General features: G+C 34.2%; 1 protein-coding gene and 1 long non-coding RNA gene across 2 annotated transcripts; both read left to right on the top strand.

The window, feature by feature from the left end:
• Nucleotides 1-10,654: 10,654 nt before the first annotated feature.
• Nucleotides 10,655-12,914, top strand: LOC126876494 (omega-amidase NIT2-A-like). Its single transcript, XM_050639358.1, has 4 exons — nt 10,655-10,833; nt 11,234-11,402; nt 11,677-11,910; nt 12,062-12,914. The coding sequence occupies exons 1-3, from the start codon at nt 10,750-10,752 to the stop codon at nt 11,808-11,810; spliced, it is 387 nt and encodes a 128-aa protein (XP_050495315.1). The 5' UTR covers nt 10,655-10,749; the 3' UTR covers nt 11,811-11,910; nt 12,062-12,914.
• Nucleotides 12,915-12,949: 35 nt separating this feature from the next.
• Nucleotides 12,950-15,925, top strand: LOC126876496 (uncharacterized). Its single transcript, XR_007694232.1, has 2 exons — nt 12,950-14,913; nt 15,015-15,925. It is a non-coding gene; the product is annotated as an uncharacterized LOC126876496 (long non-coding RNA).
• The last annotated feature ends 719 nt before the right edge of the window (nt 15,926-16,644 follow it).

Genomic DNA, 16,644 nt, shown 5'->3' with positions numbered 1-16,644 from the left:
AATAGCTTTGATTGGAGATCGGCTGAAAATAGAAAAACCGTGTACGTCGTGTTTCTGTGGTTCGTTTACATTTAAGAGTGCCTACGTGACTAAAGGCACGTAGTTGGTAGTTCTTACATAGGTATGAGGGAAACAATAGACAACGTTAGAAGAAGGACGGTTTCGCTATTCAAGGCGAATCGAAAAGTGTGCGTGTTGCGAGAATCAGAGTTGATCGAGACGTCGAAGCATAGAGTCGTTAGAATTGAGTTGCGAGTGTTGTCGAGTGTTAGAGTTGCTAGTGAGAGAGAGAGAGAGAGAGAGAGAGAGAGAGAGAGAGAGAGAGAGAGTTACCAAATAGTTGTCAAGTTATTTGTTGTAAATACGAGCGTTGCATTTAGTTTTCCTGTTAATCAAACATCGTTTCTCTGTCTAACTAATATCTGTATTTTCAATCCATTATTAATAAATTATAATTAATCGAACAAAATTACACCTTTAATATATTCCGATATTACATTACCGTGATGTAATATTTATCATGCTTATTTTGTACGTAAAACGAATCGTTGGAATATTCCCGAAGCTAACGAAGCATTTCCCAAAAGTTAAACCGAAGAGATTAACGCGAATAGTTAAGTGAAATTTTTCCATTAACTTGCTGACCAACCGGCAAATAAAAAATCATAAAAATTGTTTCAATGTGTTGAGGTCACGCATAACTTCTTTTTTCATTGACGATTACCAAACAGGTAAAATTTCGAAATTGTACGAAGGCCACGTGACCAGATCGTATTGGAATTTGAAGTGCATGGAAAAAGACAACTCGAAGTACAAACCTTGAGCTGTACTACTCGAAGTACAAACGTGAACTAATGGATGCAGAAAAGCAATTAACGCCAAACATCCGAACAGCATCTTGGAGCCCGTCATTGTTCTGAAATAAAAGAAGTGACGAATTAAAAAGACGCAGGACTAATAATAATAAAGGAAACTTAGTTCGTATTATAAATTGAATTTACATCAGAAAAGAAGCACGACCAAGCGAAACAGATCGTAGAAATGACAAATATCATCGATATACGTTTCAGTGTAATTTCACTTTTGAAAATTATTTAGTTTAATACGATCGTATTCATCGCTCCGAAACTTTCATTGTGCTGCAATTTGTGCTGCGTCTTTTTAATTTCTCTATCTTTCTGTGTTTTCGGAAAAATTACTTGAAAGATTAAGAATTGCTTGCCTTATTTTATTTTCGATTAGTTAGGATTTGATTATTCCAGGTAAGGTTTATTATTTATAACAGGTTTTATCACTTGTTTATTATTTAGGAGTTTGTTATTTTAGGATTAGTACCTTTTAGGATTTCTTATCCTTCGAGTTTCTGTTTCAGATATCTAGGTCTATTTCAAGATGTTTTATTACATTAGGATTATTTATTCGATTAAGATAATTTAAGAGTTTCACAATGTACAAAGAAATAATCGCGTGAAATTTAGATTTATGCTTTAAACGTATTAAACACGCGGTAATTTCAATGTCTATAGCCTCGAACGTGTTCTGATTAGTTGTGTCATTGTCTGTGACATTGAAATCACAAAAATCCATTGCAAGTGTGCTGTCATGCAATGTGGATGTAATTGGGTTTTTTGGGGTTAGGTTGGGGTTAGGTTGTATCATCTGATTTGTACAGTACTATTTTAACGCAAGGACAGGAAAGTTATTATATATTTCCCGTCCATTATTTGAATCGTTGTGAAGTGTAACGAATTATATTCGATTCGAGGAGATGTTAATGAATTAGCCATTTCATATGTAATTACATGGAAATAAAAATCATTGCAAAAGTAATTGATCTAATGACAACGGAATTTCCAATATTTTTTTGTTTCGTCACCTCTTTTTCGTAATATATCTTTTATAGGTACGTGATTTATTAATCGTTCGAATGGAAATAATTATTCGTATAATATTCAAACGATTCTAGCCATAAAATAAATTAAAACGATACCTGTCAATGATATGCAATCTGCGTATGACGTCAACCTCGATCTATGCTTATACAAGAAATTTTATCAATCAATGACTAGATATACAATAATCAAATATTATAAAATTTCCTGAAAACCTTTAGGTGTTAATATCTTTAATATTTGCAAGTTATTGTTTAGCGCTAATTAGTTAGAATGTAACAAGTGGTGTACCAGAATTGAGATAATTAAGCCACACGAACAATCTTATTTAGATCTTTTTAATTTTTTAATTCTCTTTTGCTCTAATACTTCGTAAAATTAATCTTCATTAGCTACTACACTTCATAGAATAACAAGAGATAATTTTTCTTATATAACGTTTCATTCATAAAATCTATCATTAAAGTATATCTTCATAAAAATATCATTCCATACTAACGGTATATTTGGCGTCATACGAGATAACAGTTACCAGTGATGACATATGTAACTTTATAAAGATATCTCGTTTTATTATATATTAAAAGAATGTACTCATTGCTGCTATATTTCAGATGAAAAAAAGGCGGCAACGATTTTACAGTAAAATCGTTCGTTTACAACTGATTCATTTACATTTCATGATAATACTGTGCATTCTGAATATGCTATGATTTGGTTTAAAATAATAAATAGTCCATTCTTGCATACTATTGCTCCAGCTTTACTTGTATTTTCGATATTGGTATAAATAGAAAGACAATTAATGTCGTTCGAGTCTATTTTCGGATCATTTATATTACGTTTAATCCATATAGTTATCATATGAGACATAGTATCGTAAAATTTGGAAGAATAAAACGTTCGTACAGGAAGTACATTTTATAAGAACTCCAACAAATCTGCGTGTGCACCTAAAATACAAACTGATAGTGATAGTGATTGTTCATAAGTTTATATACATTATCTAATGTCAATCGAAGGTATCAATTCTTTTTCTCCATAAGAGTACTTTTTCATTTATATGTGTTCAAAAATACATGTGTTCAACCGTGAAGCATATGTCACCTACAACGAAAAAGAGTTTTCCTATACTTAATATTTCCTTTATATACCTATGAAAGTCTATTCTTCGCGTAGTATGAAATTATGAATAAATCTGGAATATTGTTCAATCTGAAAAGAAAAATAACTTATTGACATCATTCATTGATACGAGATTCAGAATGTTTGTTTTGTCTTGCAGAAAAAGAAGGCAGCCCTCCCTTTCTTTTAATGTGAAATAGAAAGCGAAAATTTGAAAACAGATTTTTTGGAAATTTACTTGCAAATATCGTTTTCAATATCGTGATTTTCTTCCCAATGGTACTGTACTTTCAAATTTTCCAGTATCCCTCTAAAAACAAAAAGTCGAACCTCGTTATTGTTAACGTAGGCATTACAAGGAAGAGAAGTATTAGAAAGCAGCTCCTTTTTATTATGGATTTCTTTATAATCATGTAAATAAGAAATTCCGGAAATTTTTTCCTCAAGAATTTAATTCTTGTGTTTTGATTGATAATTATTACACTGCATACTAACTTTTCGCATACTGTTCGCGTCTAACAGTTTCCTAATAATAACTACTTCAAAATTACATATGTTCTTGCACGAATTCAAAAGTACGTATGATACAATTACAATTGATTCTAAAATAATAATTATTTAAAGATATTAAGATACTAATTAAACGTTTCACTGTATTTCAAAATCTGGAACAACAAATTTTTATTTATAAAAAATGAAACTGTCTTTATATATTCTTTGTCACGATGCTATTTCTTATTACCGTGTCGACATTTTTTAAAATTCATTTTGTTATCTCTACGCAATATGAAAATTCATATACTGCTTAATATTTTTTACATATTATCCATCCACCGCATGATATCTCCTGAAAAATCAAAATATTAATGTTATATTATTACAATGCTTCTTAAATTTCAATTTTTGACAAATTTGAAATCCAATATATTTTGCACAATTATTATTTATCAAAAAATTCCAAGTTAGTAACTTTCTTTTCAAATGGCAAATAACATATACTTTGACTTACCTGTAAGTTTTTGTTCCTAATCATCATTTCCTCTTATAGAACATCATTATTGTTCTTATAATTACTACCAGTGTCATAGATATTGTAGTGGCTACAACTGAATTAATAGAAAATGATAAATAACTGTGTATAACACTAACACATAATTGTGTATAACAATGACACATAACTTTTACTTACACTTCTGTCGATAAGGGATTACTTACTGTGATATCCTGTTGATGTTTCTTAAGGCACTTGATTAGGTGCGATACGGTATCATTCCTTATGGTATACTGTAGATAAGTATTTTAGAAAATAACAAGAATAAATCTAAATTATTCAGAGGTTCCAGTTTCGGCTTAGACATAAATACAGGACCATTTGCAAAGAAGAAAGGGTGCGTTTCTACAGCCTCGTTATAGTAACCATGAATACCAATCTCTGAATTACTGGTTACTAAACATAAATATCCTATAAAATTTAATATATTTCTTTAATTTTTAATACATACATGAGTTAGTAGTTCTAAATTATGAATCATCCTACCTGTGATATTACGCTTTTCCTTATAATATCATCACTCGAGTGAACAACATTAAGATCATGTAAACCATGTCATCCTATCTTACTGTGAAGATACTTAGTTATGTTATCTAACATTATAAAAATATCATCAAATTCAAGTCCTTTTATTCACATCACATGGCCACGACGATCTGGTTCTTCGTTATATAATGTTCTAAAATTTGTCGTATATATAGGATGTACAAACCGTGATATCAAGGTATCAGTTCTTCCTTCCCAAGGGACAGTTTCATTAAAATTCTGATAGAATTAAAAATTAATTATTAATATTCTAACAATCATATATGTTAAATACGTTATAGTCAACGATATATACCTGAGCGAATGTAGGGGTGATTCCTTGATAATTATAAATGTCATCAGCCCACATCATTGTGCCACTTCTTTGTACTCCAGCCTCTAGATTAACAGCCTAAACAAACATACGAAATTTTATAGAAGCTGTACAAAATATAGTATATATGCGCAATATTGAAGCGTTCAAGGGGATATAAAGGTAATGTACATCACATACACGTGTACTCTCATGCAACAAAATACAATTAGATTTAATAGTATAAGCTCTTTTATTCATCATAATAGATTGGAAATTTAAGTGTCTTACGAGGGTGAGTAAAAAGTTACCCGCTCTGTCGGTGTAGAATTTATTTTAAGCAATTGTCAAAAAAGACATACATCATTTTTTGACATAATCACTCGATTTCTGTATACACTTTGTCCATTTGCCGAAGGACCTTTGTATTTTCTCATTAAAAAATGTTTTGGGCTGAGCTGCGAACCACGAATGCATCGTCGTCTTCACCTTTTCATCAGCTTTTTCGGCATCCATCTCGCACAAACTTTTTAAAATCCAAATCTGTCGTGCACTATTGCATAAGCAGAGCCGTGGCTGATTTGCAAATGATTTGCCACATTATCCAGTGTCACTCGTCTATTCCATAGAGCATAAGTTCATGAGCACGTTCAATGTTGTCATCGTGGATGTGGACGGGCGTCCAGCTGTTTTTTCATAACACTCGTGCGATCTTCTTTGAACTTTTGTGCCCATTCAAACACACTTCGTGACAAAACACTTTCTCCATAATGTGCATTAAATCTTTGATAAATATAGGCATCAAACATAACCTCCGACCACAAGAAACGAATCACAGCATCCTGCACTGTTTTCCTGCAAATCACCATTGCAAAGCGCCATTACTCGCGCAACGGTCACAAACGAATTGACGTAACACAAAGAAACCTGCGCAGCAGCACTGAACAGATATTGACGTCATACGAAGAGTGCAGATGGATCAATACGGTCGACAGAAGTTTTAACTATCTGGAGTGCGGATAAATTTTTACTGAGAGTCGTATAGGAATCTATAATCTGTAAGTACACCTTTGGCTGAATGGAAATTTCTCTTACATATAGTCAAAAATGCTGAAACTGTGTATTGAATTGGAAAGTGATAAAAAATAAGTGAAGTTTCGAGGTTGCATGTGATTGCATGAGTACACAGGACGTTTTTAGCGAATAAAAAATAATTTTGAAAGACACGAGACTTATCTTGTATTTTATGCACTCTCTGTGTCCGAATTTCCAGAAGCTCTCTATCTTATGAAGTGTTTTAGATTAGCCGGAAAATTTTGTACGTACGTACAAGAAGTATACGATCTAAGTGGAATATTCCATTATTCTCTTGATACAACAGAAACGAAATTTACAGAACTTCTCAGAAAGTTGGTTTATTATTACCAAATTAATAGAATTAATACACGTTTATCATCTTTACATACCTAAGTCGTGGAGGTTTATCGTGCGTAAAAAATTAGTGTCGTTTCAAAGTTACATTTCGTACATTTTAAGCCTATAATTTGTAACGTACAAAACAATGTAAATTTGAGCTGTTTCTTATCTCCACAATAAGAAAATCCAACTTTACGTTTTTTACACAATGATATTTATGGAACAGTAATATCATATTATTGCATCGCTTGGAGAATGAAGTCAAGGTACGATGTGACCCTAGTGTAAACGCTGGGATACCCAGCTGTGCCGCACTTATAAGCATAAGACACAATACCTATTAAATACGAGGTTAATTCATGTTGTATCAGCAGTGGTCCGCCGCGGTCAGCCTGAAAGGATCGTTAAATTTTTAATCAAAGATACTGAAATATATCGATCGAATTGTATTGAAATTATACTTATATACAGTAATAATCTTCTATTGATTTGTGTATTGAAATACTCCAATTTATAACGTACATGTTATATGTATTTTGAGCAAAACTAAGATTAGAAGGAAATTAGATTAAATACCATAACGAGGTGTGAGAAGTGGGCAAAACTATTAAATTGTGTTTATCTATTATTTTTAATGTTTAAGACGTCGATTTGATGTTAATTCGAATCGACGTGTCTTCAGATACCGTATAGTTTGTAGTAACTCTGTAACTTAATTACCGTACAAGAATCCTCTCCACCCTGAGCATGTTCGGCGCATATTATACCATCAGTGATATCAGGTGCATTAGGAAATTTGGAATAAGCTATTTTGCATTCGGCGTTCTTAATCACTGGCATTTGTACTTCCATTAATGCATTACGTCGTGGTCGTCCTACGAAGAAAATAAGAAAGATATTTAAGACTGGAACTATTTAATTTTATTATAAAATTGATATCACTTACTATATCTTAATGCTCCCCATCCAGCAACAAGGGGGTTATAGCCGACGAAGTTGCTCTTTCGTAGGGGCTCTTTCGTACAAATGGGATATACGTACCCTGAAAAATAAAAAAATAAATGAAAATGCAGGAAACGAATGACCAAAAGTATGAGAAAGAATTATACACGCTTTATGACACAATATATGTGTACAGTAAGAAATTTCAGGATATGATACTTCAGTAATACTCAATAGCATATATATATATATATATATTTGAGGACTTACTCGAAAATGGCACCTCCTCCACCAATCTAAGAATGACAATATTATGATTGTGTATGTTTTCTATTCCATCCATATGTGCACAATGTGCTGCGGTCAAAACATGCCTAGCCGATATCAGGGAACCTCCGCACTTCCATAGTGGTTTGTCTGGGTTTCGGGGATTACGAAAACCTAATGCAGCGATCCATGGCCAAGCGCCTAAAATGCAATAGTCATAGTTGTGAATATACATAATTTGTTCTCACATAACGGGTAACAACGATTATTACCTATTCGATATTCGATCATACAGCAGACGATAAGTACATACGTACAAATACTCTGAAATAGAGATTTGATAAAGACAGAAATTAAATTTTTATTCCAGTGGAATACAAATTATTAAATAATTCTATATAATTTCTATTTGAACTATACTGAACTATAAAGTTCAAACGTGTAATTTCTGCCCTAACAGTTTTTGATCTCTATCCATATTATTACTCCTATATCAATTTTTTATTTCAAGCAAAAAGATACTCTTCCTAACATGAAGTAAAAGAAAGAAATAATTCAAGTTAATAAGTAAAGTTACTACCGATAAAATCATAGCATTATTATTTAGTCTAATTGAAATGTACATTGATGTGCTGTTTAATGCCTTTAAAGTTCATTCTTTGCAGTAAATGGCTTATTATTAATCGGAAAGAAAGACATAAAACGTACCAAGTTCAGCTGGTTTACCATCGACCACCCTGGTATGAGAGACGTTGCTAAAACCACAGTATGGTGGTCGCAAAGCCTTATACTTATACACAGTTTTTATTAAAATTTCTCTCTTCTCTTTGTTTGGATCGTTCGGACAGCAAACGATCGTAACATTGCCCTGGTATCTGCACACTGATCGTCTATAAAAATCGGTGGCTGTACGGTACTGTATCTGCCATATTTCTTGCAGAGGTTTACATTTTCTGTAGTCAAGGCACCTGCCTTCTTGATTGTCCGGTGTGGTACATTCTGGATCAAACAATTTTAAAACATTTATACAGTTCAAAGATGCGTAAGAAAGCGACACCGATTACTCAACTTTCGAAGTAAAAAGCCGATCAAGTCCACCGGATTGCCCTACAGACACGTATTAATCCGTGCCCTACAGACACGTATTAATCCGTAAGAGTTAGTCATCATGTTGATAATAATTATCTAAAGAAACTTTTCACGTGAAAATATAAAATTTTAATTGATTAGATATTGTGTTAGCCATACTTAAGAAAGAAAATGAAAATGAATGAAATGAAAGAAAAGGACTACCTTCAACCTCATGTTTTAAATAAACACTTTGTCAGTTTTGCGGTAAATAAATTCTTAGGAATTCAGGACAGTTTTTAGTGAATCATTTTGTTTCGACCGTTCGCGGAGAGACGCGATCGCGAGATAGCACGTCAACGAGAGTTGTAAGTTCCCGTTACGATTAAATAATCGACGCCACGAACTGATCGATCCCCTTATTTCGATTATGATAATAAGGGTAGTTCAACGAAATTCCACAGAATTAACACAAATAAATTAATGTTTATTTCAACAACTTATTAACTAGAAAGATATAAATGGAACAAAAAAAATGTAACTGCGTTTTGGTTGATAAGTAATGCGCGACATACCACATGTGTTGACGGTTCGACATCTCGAAAAGTTCTGAACGCCTTTCGATTTTTTTCGTTTTTTCTGGAAGGCGACCCCCACTACGTTCGGATCACGCCACATTCTTTTACGCGAGGTAAAATACGGGCCACGAGTCGACGTTTCTGGAAGTCGCCCTGCTTAATGAACCATGCGCTTGCCACTACAATGTTTGTTTGCCGGGCAGACACGACGATCCGTCTGCGACATTATAGTGCCGCGATCGATAGTTAAGAATATGACCTATGGTAAGCCGCATGGCGTAACATTCTCCCCCCGTTGAGAGGGTACCGATCAAACTAGGGAGGTGTGGTTGAAGTTCCCATCTTATTTCGTCTCGGTGGCTAGTTGTTCGGGTTTCTCGAGATCGGGTTGAATTGGCAGTGGGACAAGCCTTTTGACGCCCCGATCCAAAATGCTCTTTGCCGTCTGAACTGTAGCTGTCCGGATGACACCATCGGCGCCTGGTTGAACCTTGATAACTCGGCCCAGAGGCCAATGCATGGAGGGAACGTTGTCCTCTCTGAGGATGACGATTGTGCCCTTTTGGATGCTGTGTCCACCCTTGCTCCATTTATTGCGGTTGGTTAGCTCGTTCAAATACTCCTTATGCCAGCGGTTCCAAAAATGTTGTTTAAGCTGTTGGATATGCTGCCATTTGGAGAGTCGGTTCGATGGAATGTCCCTGAAATCTCGATCACGTAAGCACATTAATGAATCGCCAATGAGGAAATGTCCGGGAGTGAGGGCTAGGAGATCATTTGGATCGGTGGAGATAGAAGTTAGAGGGCGGGAATTGAGGACTGCTTCTATTTCTATGATAAGAGTATTACGGTGTTAAGCTCATATGTTTCTGTTTCTCCACTCGCGCTGCGCCATAATATCCTTTGATATTTCCGATCCTCTGGTCGTACGAGGAATTGCCGATACATTTTCTCGATGTCGCCAGTGAGTACGTACTGATGAGCGCGGAATCTAATTAATATGCAAAATAAATTGTGAATTGATTCGAGAATATAGGATTTCCCCATTTTCATGATTATCGTGATTTTTGTATAAATATATTTTTTAAGATACTAATAATTAGGTACTTATAAATTAGTATTATCAATTATTTTGCATTTATAATTCCGCCTCTAGTATAAGTGTTAATTGAAAACTAACTTTATGTTTGAAAAAGTACTAGCAAAGTCGTTGAGTAACAAGCCACTGATGCTAACACAAATAGCATTGTCGTAATTAAATATTTCTAAATATTCATTTTTCATTTTGAACCTGTAGAAACAATTTATTATATATACTATTAGCTAAGTAATTGCATATTTAATTAAGTCGAAATATAAAACTTAGTTATTTTAATAATTTAAAAAATAAAAAACTGACAAACATTTCAATTTAATTTATGGTTGGAACAAAAGACAGTTATTCTTCATTAATTGAAATATTGCAATGCAGAGTACTTTCCAAAATACGCCGAGAGTATTCCTGATGGTGAAACGAGCGTTGCTTCATCGAACGCAGCTAAAGAAAACAACATCTATGTAGTTGGTGGTACGATGCCTGAAATAGGGGGCGATAAATTGTACAATACCTGTACTATTTGGGGTCCCGATGGAACTTTGATAGCAAAACACCGAAAGGTAAGTAATATATTCCTTTATGGCTTTGAATTTGAAAATATTGGGGCGAAGAAAGTGACTCTATCTAGGAATAATTTAGGAATATACATATGTACATACGTATACTATAACCAATTCTATAATTTACGGTTTATAAAATACGTTATGATACGGGAAACGCCCATTTTTGTTGTAATGTGTTTGTGTTGTATAAATTTTTCACATACTTAAAATATTATTATACTTATTTTTTCTCCTTTTTAAACATTATTAAATGATAGGATTTTTTAATAAAAGAAAGTGATAAAAACGCTGTCAGTTATTAAATAAAAAATAATTAAAGTTTAGGAGTTGGTAACTTTGATATTAAATTACAAAAGTTGCAGCAATAGAATTAGCGACTACATTTTTATGTTATTAGGTACATCTATTCGACATCGACATTCCTAATAAGATTACTTTTCGAGAGAGTGATTCACTCAGTCCTGGTAACTCCCTAACGACGTTCGATGTGAAGGGCTGCAAAATAGGTATTGGCATTTGCTATGATATTAGATTCGAGGAAATGGCACGCATTTATCGGAACAAAGGTACAGTAACTTAATCGATCAATACTTAACTAGCAAAAAATTAAATATCTTTCTTAAATATATTCTATATAAAATTAATATAATCTGTAACTCTGTATAAAAAGAAGCTTAATTTAAAAAACCAGTATATTTGCTGAAAATGAAACAAATAAAAGAATTAAAAGCACAATAAGAGGACTGTCCTCGCATATTCAGAAATGATGGAATGTGAATCGTGCAACTACGAAGTTAATTGGTATTCGGTGGCTTCATATTTCCTGCTTCTCTGGGTTAGGTTGCCAAATGCTGATATATCCAGCGGCATTCAATATGACCACTGGACCACTGCACTGGTCATTACTTCAGCGTTTCAGAGCGAATGATAATCAATTATACGTTGCCTGCATATCACCGGCTCGTGTTCCTTAAGCAAGTTACGTCGCATGGGGACATACACAGTTGACCAATCCCTGGGGAAAGATTCTTTACGATTTGGAAACTCAAGAGAATATGGCAGTCACCGATATCGGTAATTTACAGCTTAAAATTAAAAGCGAGAGATCCATGATGTAATTAATTTTTAGTCTCGTTAATTTATCGATTTAGCCATCTTCCTCTGTATTTGTTGAATTTATTAGTAAGCATTACTTATTACTTCGTATGTTTCTTTTTTCTATCAGATCTAAAAGTTGTTGAGGAAGTAAGGGCTCAGATACCTACATTTTCTCAGAGACGTACAGATTTGTACGACACTGTCTGTAAGAAGGAGTAACTCTACACTAAAACAGAAAATGTTTTTTTATAATATTTCTACTACGATATCCTTTTTTTGTGAATTATTACTAATTTCTTATCATTTGTACTAAATGAATGACTCAATTAAGAAAACCAAAACGTTATAAATAATAATCTGTATATCTTGTGTATCAACATGTAATTGGATATTATAATAATATAGGATAATAATATAGGAGAATAATAATATAGAAAATAATACATGCTTTTAAACACCTTTAATATCGATCACATAAATTGTAATAATTCACAATGATCACGCATACATAAAAGACCCTTTGATAGTAAAATTTACGATCAAAACGCAATTACGTATCGTTTAACAACATTTAATTTATAACACCTTTTAAACATTTAGACAGATTAACACATAACACTTCTTATATATAAACATCAATTCGAAGTTATCAGCTTGGAGAAATTGGTCGATTAATACCTGTAGATTGTCTGTCTCGATGAAAGCCTTAAAGAGAGCAAAAACATGATAATGCCGCTAATATAATATTCCTTCTTTCTTGTATCTGTCTGCCTCTCAGGTCGTTTTACTAATTACAATAAGTAATTTCGACTTCTTTGCGCTCTCTTTTAACGCATTCGAGACCGAAAGAAATTCATATCAGTCAGTAGGCAAGGGTATAATATACATATTTTATATATAACTTATGTAGTAATGTATAGATCATGTTAATTTCATATTTTTTTCAATATAGAATTATTATATATATATATATATATATATATATATTTATAACTGTACATAATACATTATAGAATAACGTAGTATATAATTTTATATTTTAAAAATATGAGGCATACTATTCAAGATTGTCGTCGATTTAAAATCAAAGTATGAAAAGGATACCCTGGAGAGAGTAAAACACAGAATCATTCTAACTAAACATTCAGATCGTACCGACACCTAGGTATCGTCTTACAATTAAATCTCGGTCTCGAATGGATTAAAATGAAATACATACTTGCAGCTTCAACATCTTCAATATCGAGGAGATTCAAACTTTACAAATAAAAGCGGCCTGTTCCCCTTTCCACGACAGACTCTCATACCATATCCGCTCTTATCCAGGCTTTTACTTGAAACCAGCAATGCGTTCATTTACAATTTAAATTTACCCGGACCATCCACTGAATCGTCAGCCCTTTACAAGAAATGAGAGGGAACGTTCGCCCTTGAACACATAAAACAAAAAAAAAAAAAAAAAAATAGAAAAGGAAAAAAACCACAAATTTTAGTGAAGCTATTTTATTGAAACTTATTATATCATTTTAACAGCTATATATAAAACGTTGAATTATTTCCTTTCGCGCTGAGCAATTTTATTTCAAATTTCTAGCTTCAGAATGATAATTACGTATTTGTAATTATCAACAAGCTTTAAAAATATGGAATATTCAGCCAGATGAAATATAGGTAAAGTATTTAGAAGAAAAAAGATTGAAATGTTTTATGTAAAACGATTAAATTAAGTGGAAAACTGCGCTTCTTCCTGCTCCTCTACATGGCGCTACGCGGGACTCGCTTCTGAGCACGTCTTTCTCGTTGGAGGCTTCTTCTTTCTTTTCTTTCCCAGTAGAATTTTTGCACAATTCTTTCTCCCTTTTATCATTAAATTACCTCTAATTCTTAACAATCTTTAATCTTTGTCTCTTCTTCCCTATATATATATTTTTGTTTACTTTTCTCCGTAGCGAATTTTGTCTTTCTGACGCAGGATTAGGTTCCTGGACTTAGGGAGTTGCTACACGCCAGCTCCACCATGGCGACGGCATTCACTAGGCAGCCTACATAGCCACCTTTCAGCTCACGCTTCGGGACACTTTTTTCGCTGAGATTCTCCGCGATGAGGCATGAAAGCAGAGACCACCGTCTGCGGAGGCATGATTATTCTATTGTTCCTTTTAACGAGTAATCGTTTTACTCGAGTCCTCTCACTAAACCGTAAGTACGAAAGACTATTATACTTAGATAGGTACTTGGTCTCAAGAACCAACTTATTTTGGTCTTTCGATTAAGTTCTTAATTAAATGCTCAATTAGATATTCCTAAATATATCTTCATAATATTTCCCTCATCTATTTCTTTGACATTCTAGCAACCTCGTTAAGACGTCCGCCACTTCAACTTCTATCTACAAGTGGCAAAAACTGAAGCTGACCTTCTTCATGGAGAAACATGCCGGAAATGGCATCCGCACGTGTGAATAATTATACTCAGTGTCCAGGTAGTTCTTTCGATCATCCGATAGAAGTCGTTTCTGTTTTTCAGAGTTCGTTCACGTCTCCAGAATGTAAAAATATCCAAGGAAGTACCATTAGGAAGCAATGAAATTCAGAGTTTCTGTGGTTATTCCTTTTTCTGATTGTTTCTTTTCTTTGCCCAAAATGGATGATTTCTATATCAAATTGTTTATTCGTATTTTTTTTTTAATATTCCTTGAGATTTTCAATCAACTCGATTTCGAATTTTTTAGCACCCGATCTTCTGGTTGACGTCGTTAAGAAAGAGGAACGAGTGCACAGGAAGCATGGTCGGCGTGAGCATGATTAGATCCGGTCTGCCCGATGACCTTGCCAGTGATAATAGCGGTTCGTTAAGGTGGTTGCAGTCTTGATTTGCTTCTGTTTCGATTTCCAGCGAACTCGTCAGCCGGCATGGCTTCCGAGATGCTCCCCCTGAAACAAGTCGAAGGGAAATAATTAATGGACTCTCTGTTCGATTGTACGTGGATGACAAGCTGACCGTAAAAAGAAATATACAAATACGATTAGAAAATATAATCCGAACCCCTTTCGGTTTGATCTGAAGGTTTCTTTTTCTAGACGGAACCAAAGATTCTTATCTGGTTTATGGTGAGCTAAGGAACTCTTTGAAAACAGCATTTATAACTTTCGAAAAAGAGACAGGTATTTCTTGCGCGAACAATTGAATAATTAATTCGTTCTCTAAATATCCTTATTTGTTGTTCCTAAAATACATAATGATTGGAAGCTTCTTACGGGAAGCGCAATCAGCCGCTGATATCATTGAAGTCGAAACGCCATTAAAACCATATTACGATTCGCATGCGACATGCTCCATTCATGAAAACACAAAAGCAATAAACAAGTACAAATCAACGAAATAAATCCTCCGAGAACGAGACGTTACAGGAATTATACCATTGCGAGGATACAAAAGACTTGCTCATGAGCTACTTCCTTCAAGTAGTCGAGCGGTGTATTTTCCGGTCGTTAACTTCCATATAATGGGATATTAAAGAGTACGGACACAACGCTGCTATTTTTCAACTATTCATTATCAAATTACGCAGCGGGAATCGTTGCAACGACAAAACTGTAACGACTCGTACCTGCGTATCTTCCATTTAGCTGCGGTAAACGCTGACTTGTCTGCGTTTTTTTTTTTCACTTCCTCGTTACGGAAACCAGGAAAAGTGATTCACAATACAGTTTCTAACTGTACTTCTCGCGATTCTTTCTTAGAAACAAGCAATTGCTTCTTTTCAATTTCCTAAATCTATAATAAAACAGTCCATTCCTTGAATAGAAATTAACTTTAAAACTTTAGGCGCATACATTGTACGTATCGTATGTATGTATTTTGATTTGAAAAGAAACGCGGCAAACGCCTTTGAAAAGACGTTAGGTTTTCAACACCTTAACTAACTTAATTCCAGCGAGTTGCAAATCTGCTGCATCTCCAACATCTGAATATCAATCTTTTACAATGACTTGTTCTCCAATTTATTAAAATTACATCTCTCCCGTTGCACCGACCTTCTTTAAAGGTTCCCGCGGCAGGTTGAACCCGCATCACGTATCTTCCCTCTTCCTTCCACCCCCTGTTCCCTTTCTCTTTCTATCGGACGGGAAGAGCGGGAACGCTTAAAACGCGCGAATCACGCGAGCGCCTCACGATTTGCGAAACATCACGTGAAAATCACCGATCCGATCTCCGTGCGCGCGGTGCACCGTGGGGGTAACGATTAAATCGACAGGATATACTTTATTAGCTATTCCGTTATTACAGGCTGTAGTTGGCGGGGAAATAGTCACTATGGATCGATGAACTCCATTGTAACAACGCACCTTCGAATTGCATCGGAAACGCTTCTGTATTGCGTCCACCGTATAACCTATCATCGTGTGTTTAGGGTAAATCAGTGGATCGGAAGTTACGTTTCTATGTTTCTCGCCTGTCAGTATAACACTGTGCAAGAGATACAGCAAGATCCTAAAATCATTCGAGTACAAGTAGCGTAAAATGGTCGTTTAAATTTCAATAAATTAACTATTCATACGTTAATTGTACGCGGTCAGGATTAAGGGGTACGGCGATGGAGAAGATTTTGTTAGCTAGATGTTGAGTAAATAATCGAAGATGATAATTTTATAAATGTTTCGTATTTATGATGATGGAAAAGATTTAATTTGAGTTACGTTACGTTTG

This window comes from Bombus huntii, unplaced genomic scaffold (genome assembly GCF_024542735.1).
Source record: "Bombus huntii isolate Logan2020A unplaced genomic scaffold, iyBomHunt1.1 ctg00000077.1, whole genome shotgun sequence".
NCBI classification, from domain to species: domain Eukaryota; kingdom Metazoa; phylum Arthropoda; class Insecta; order Hymenoptera; family Apidae; genus Bombus; species Bombus huntii.
This window is presented reverse-complemented; position numbering and strand designations above follow the sequence as displayed.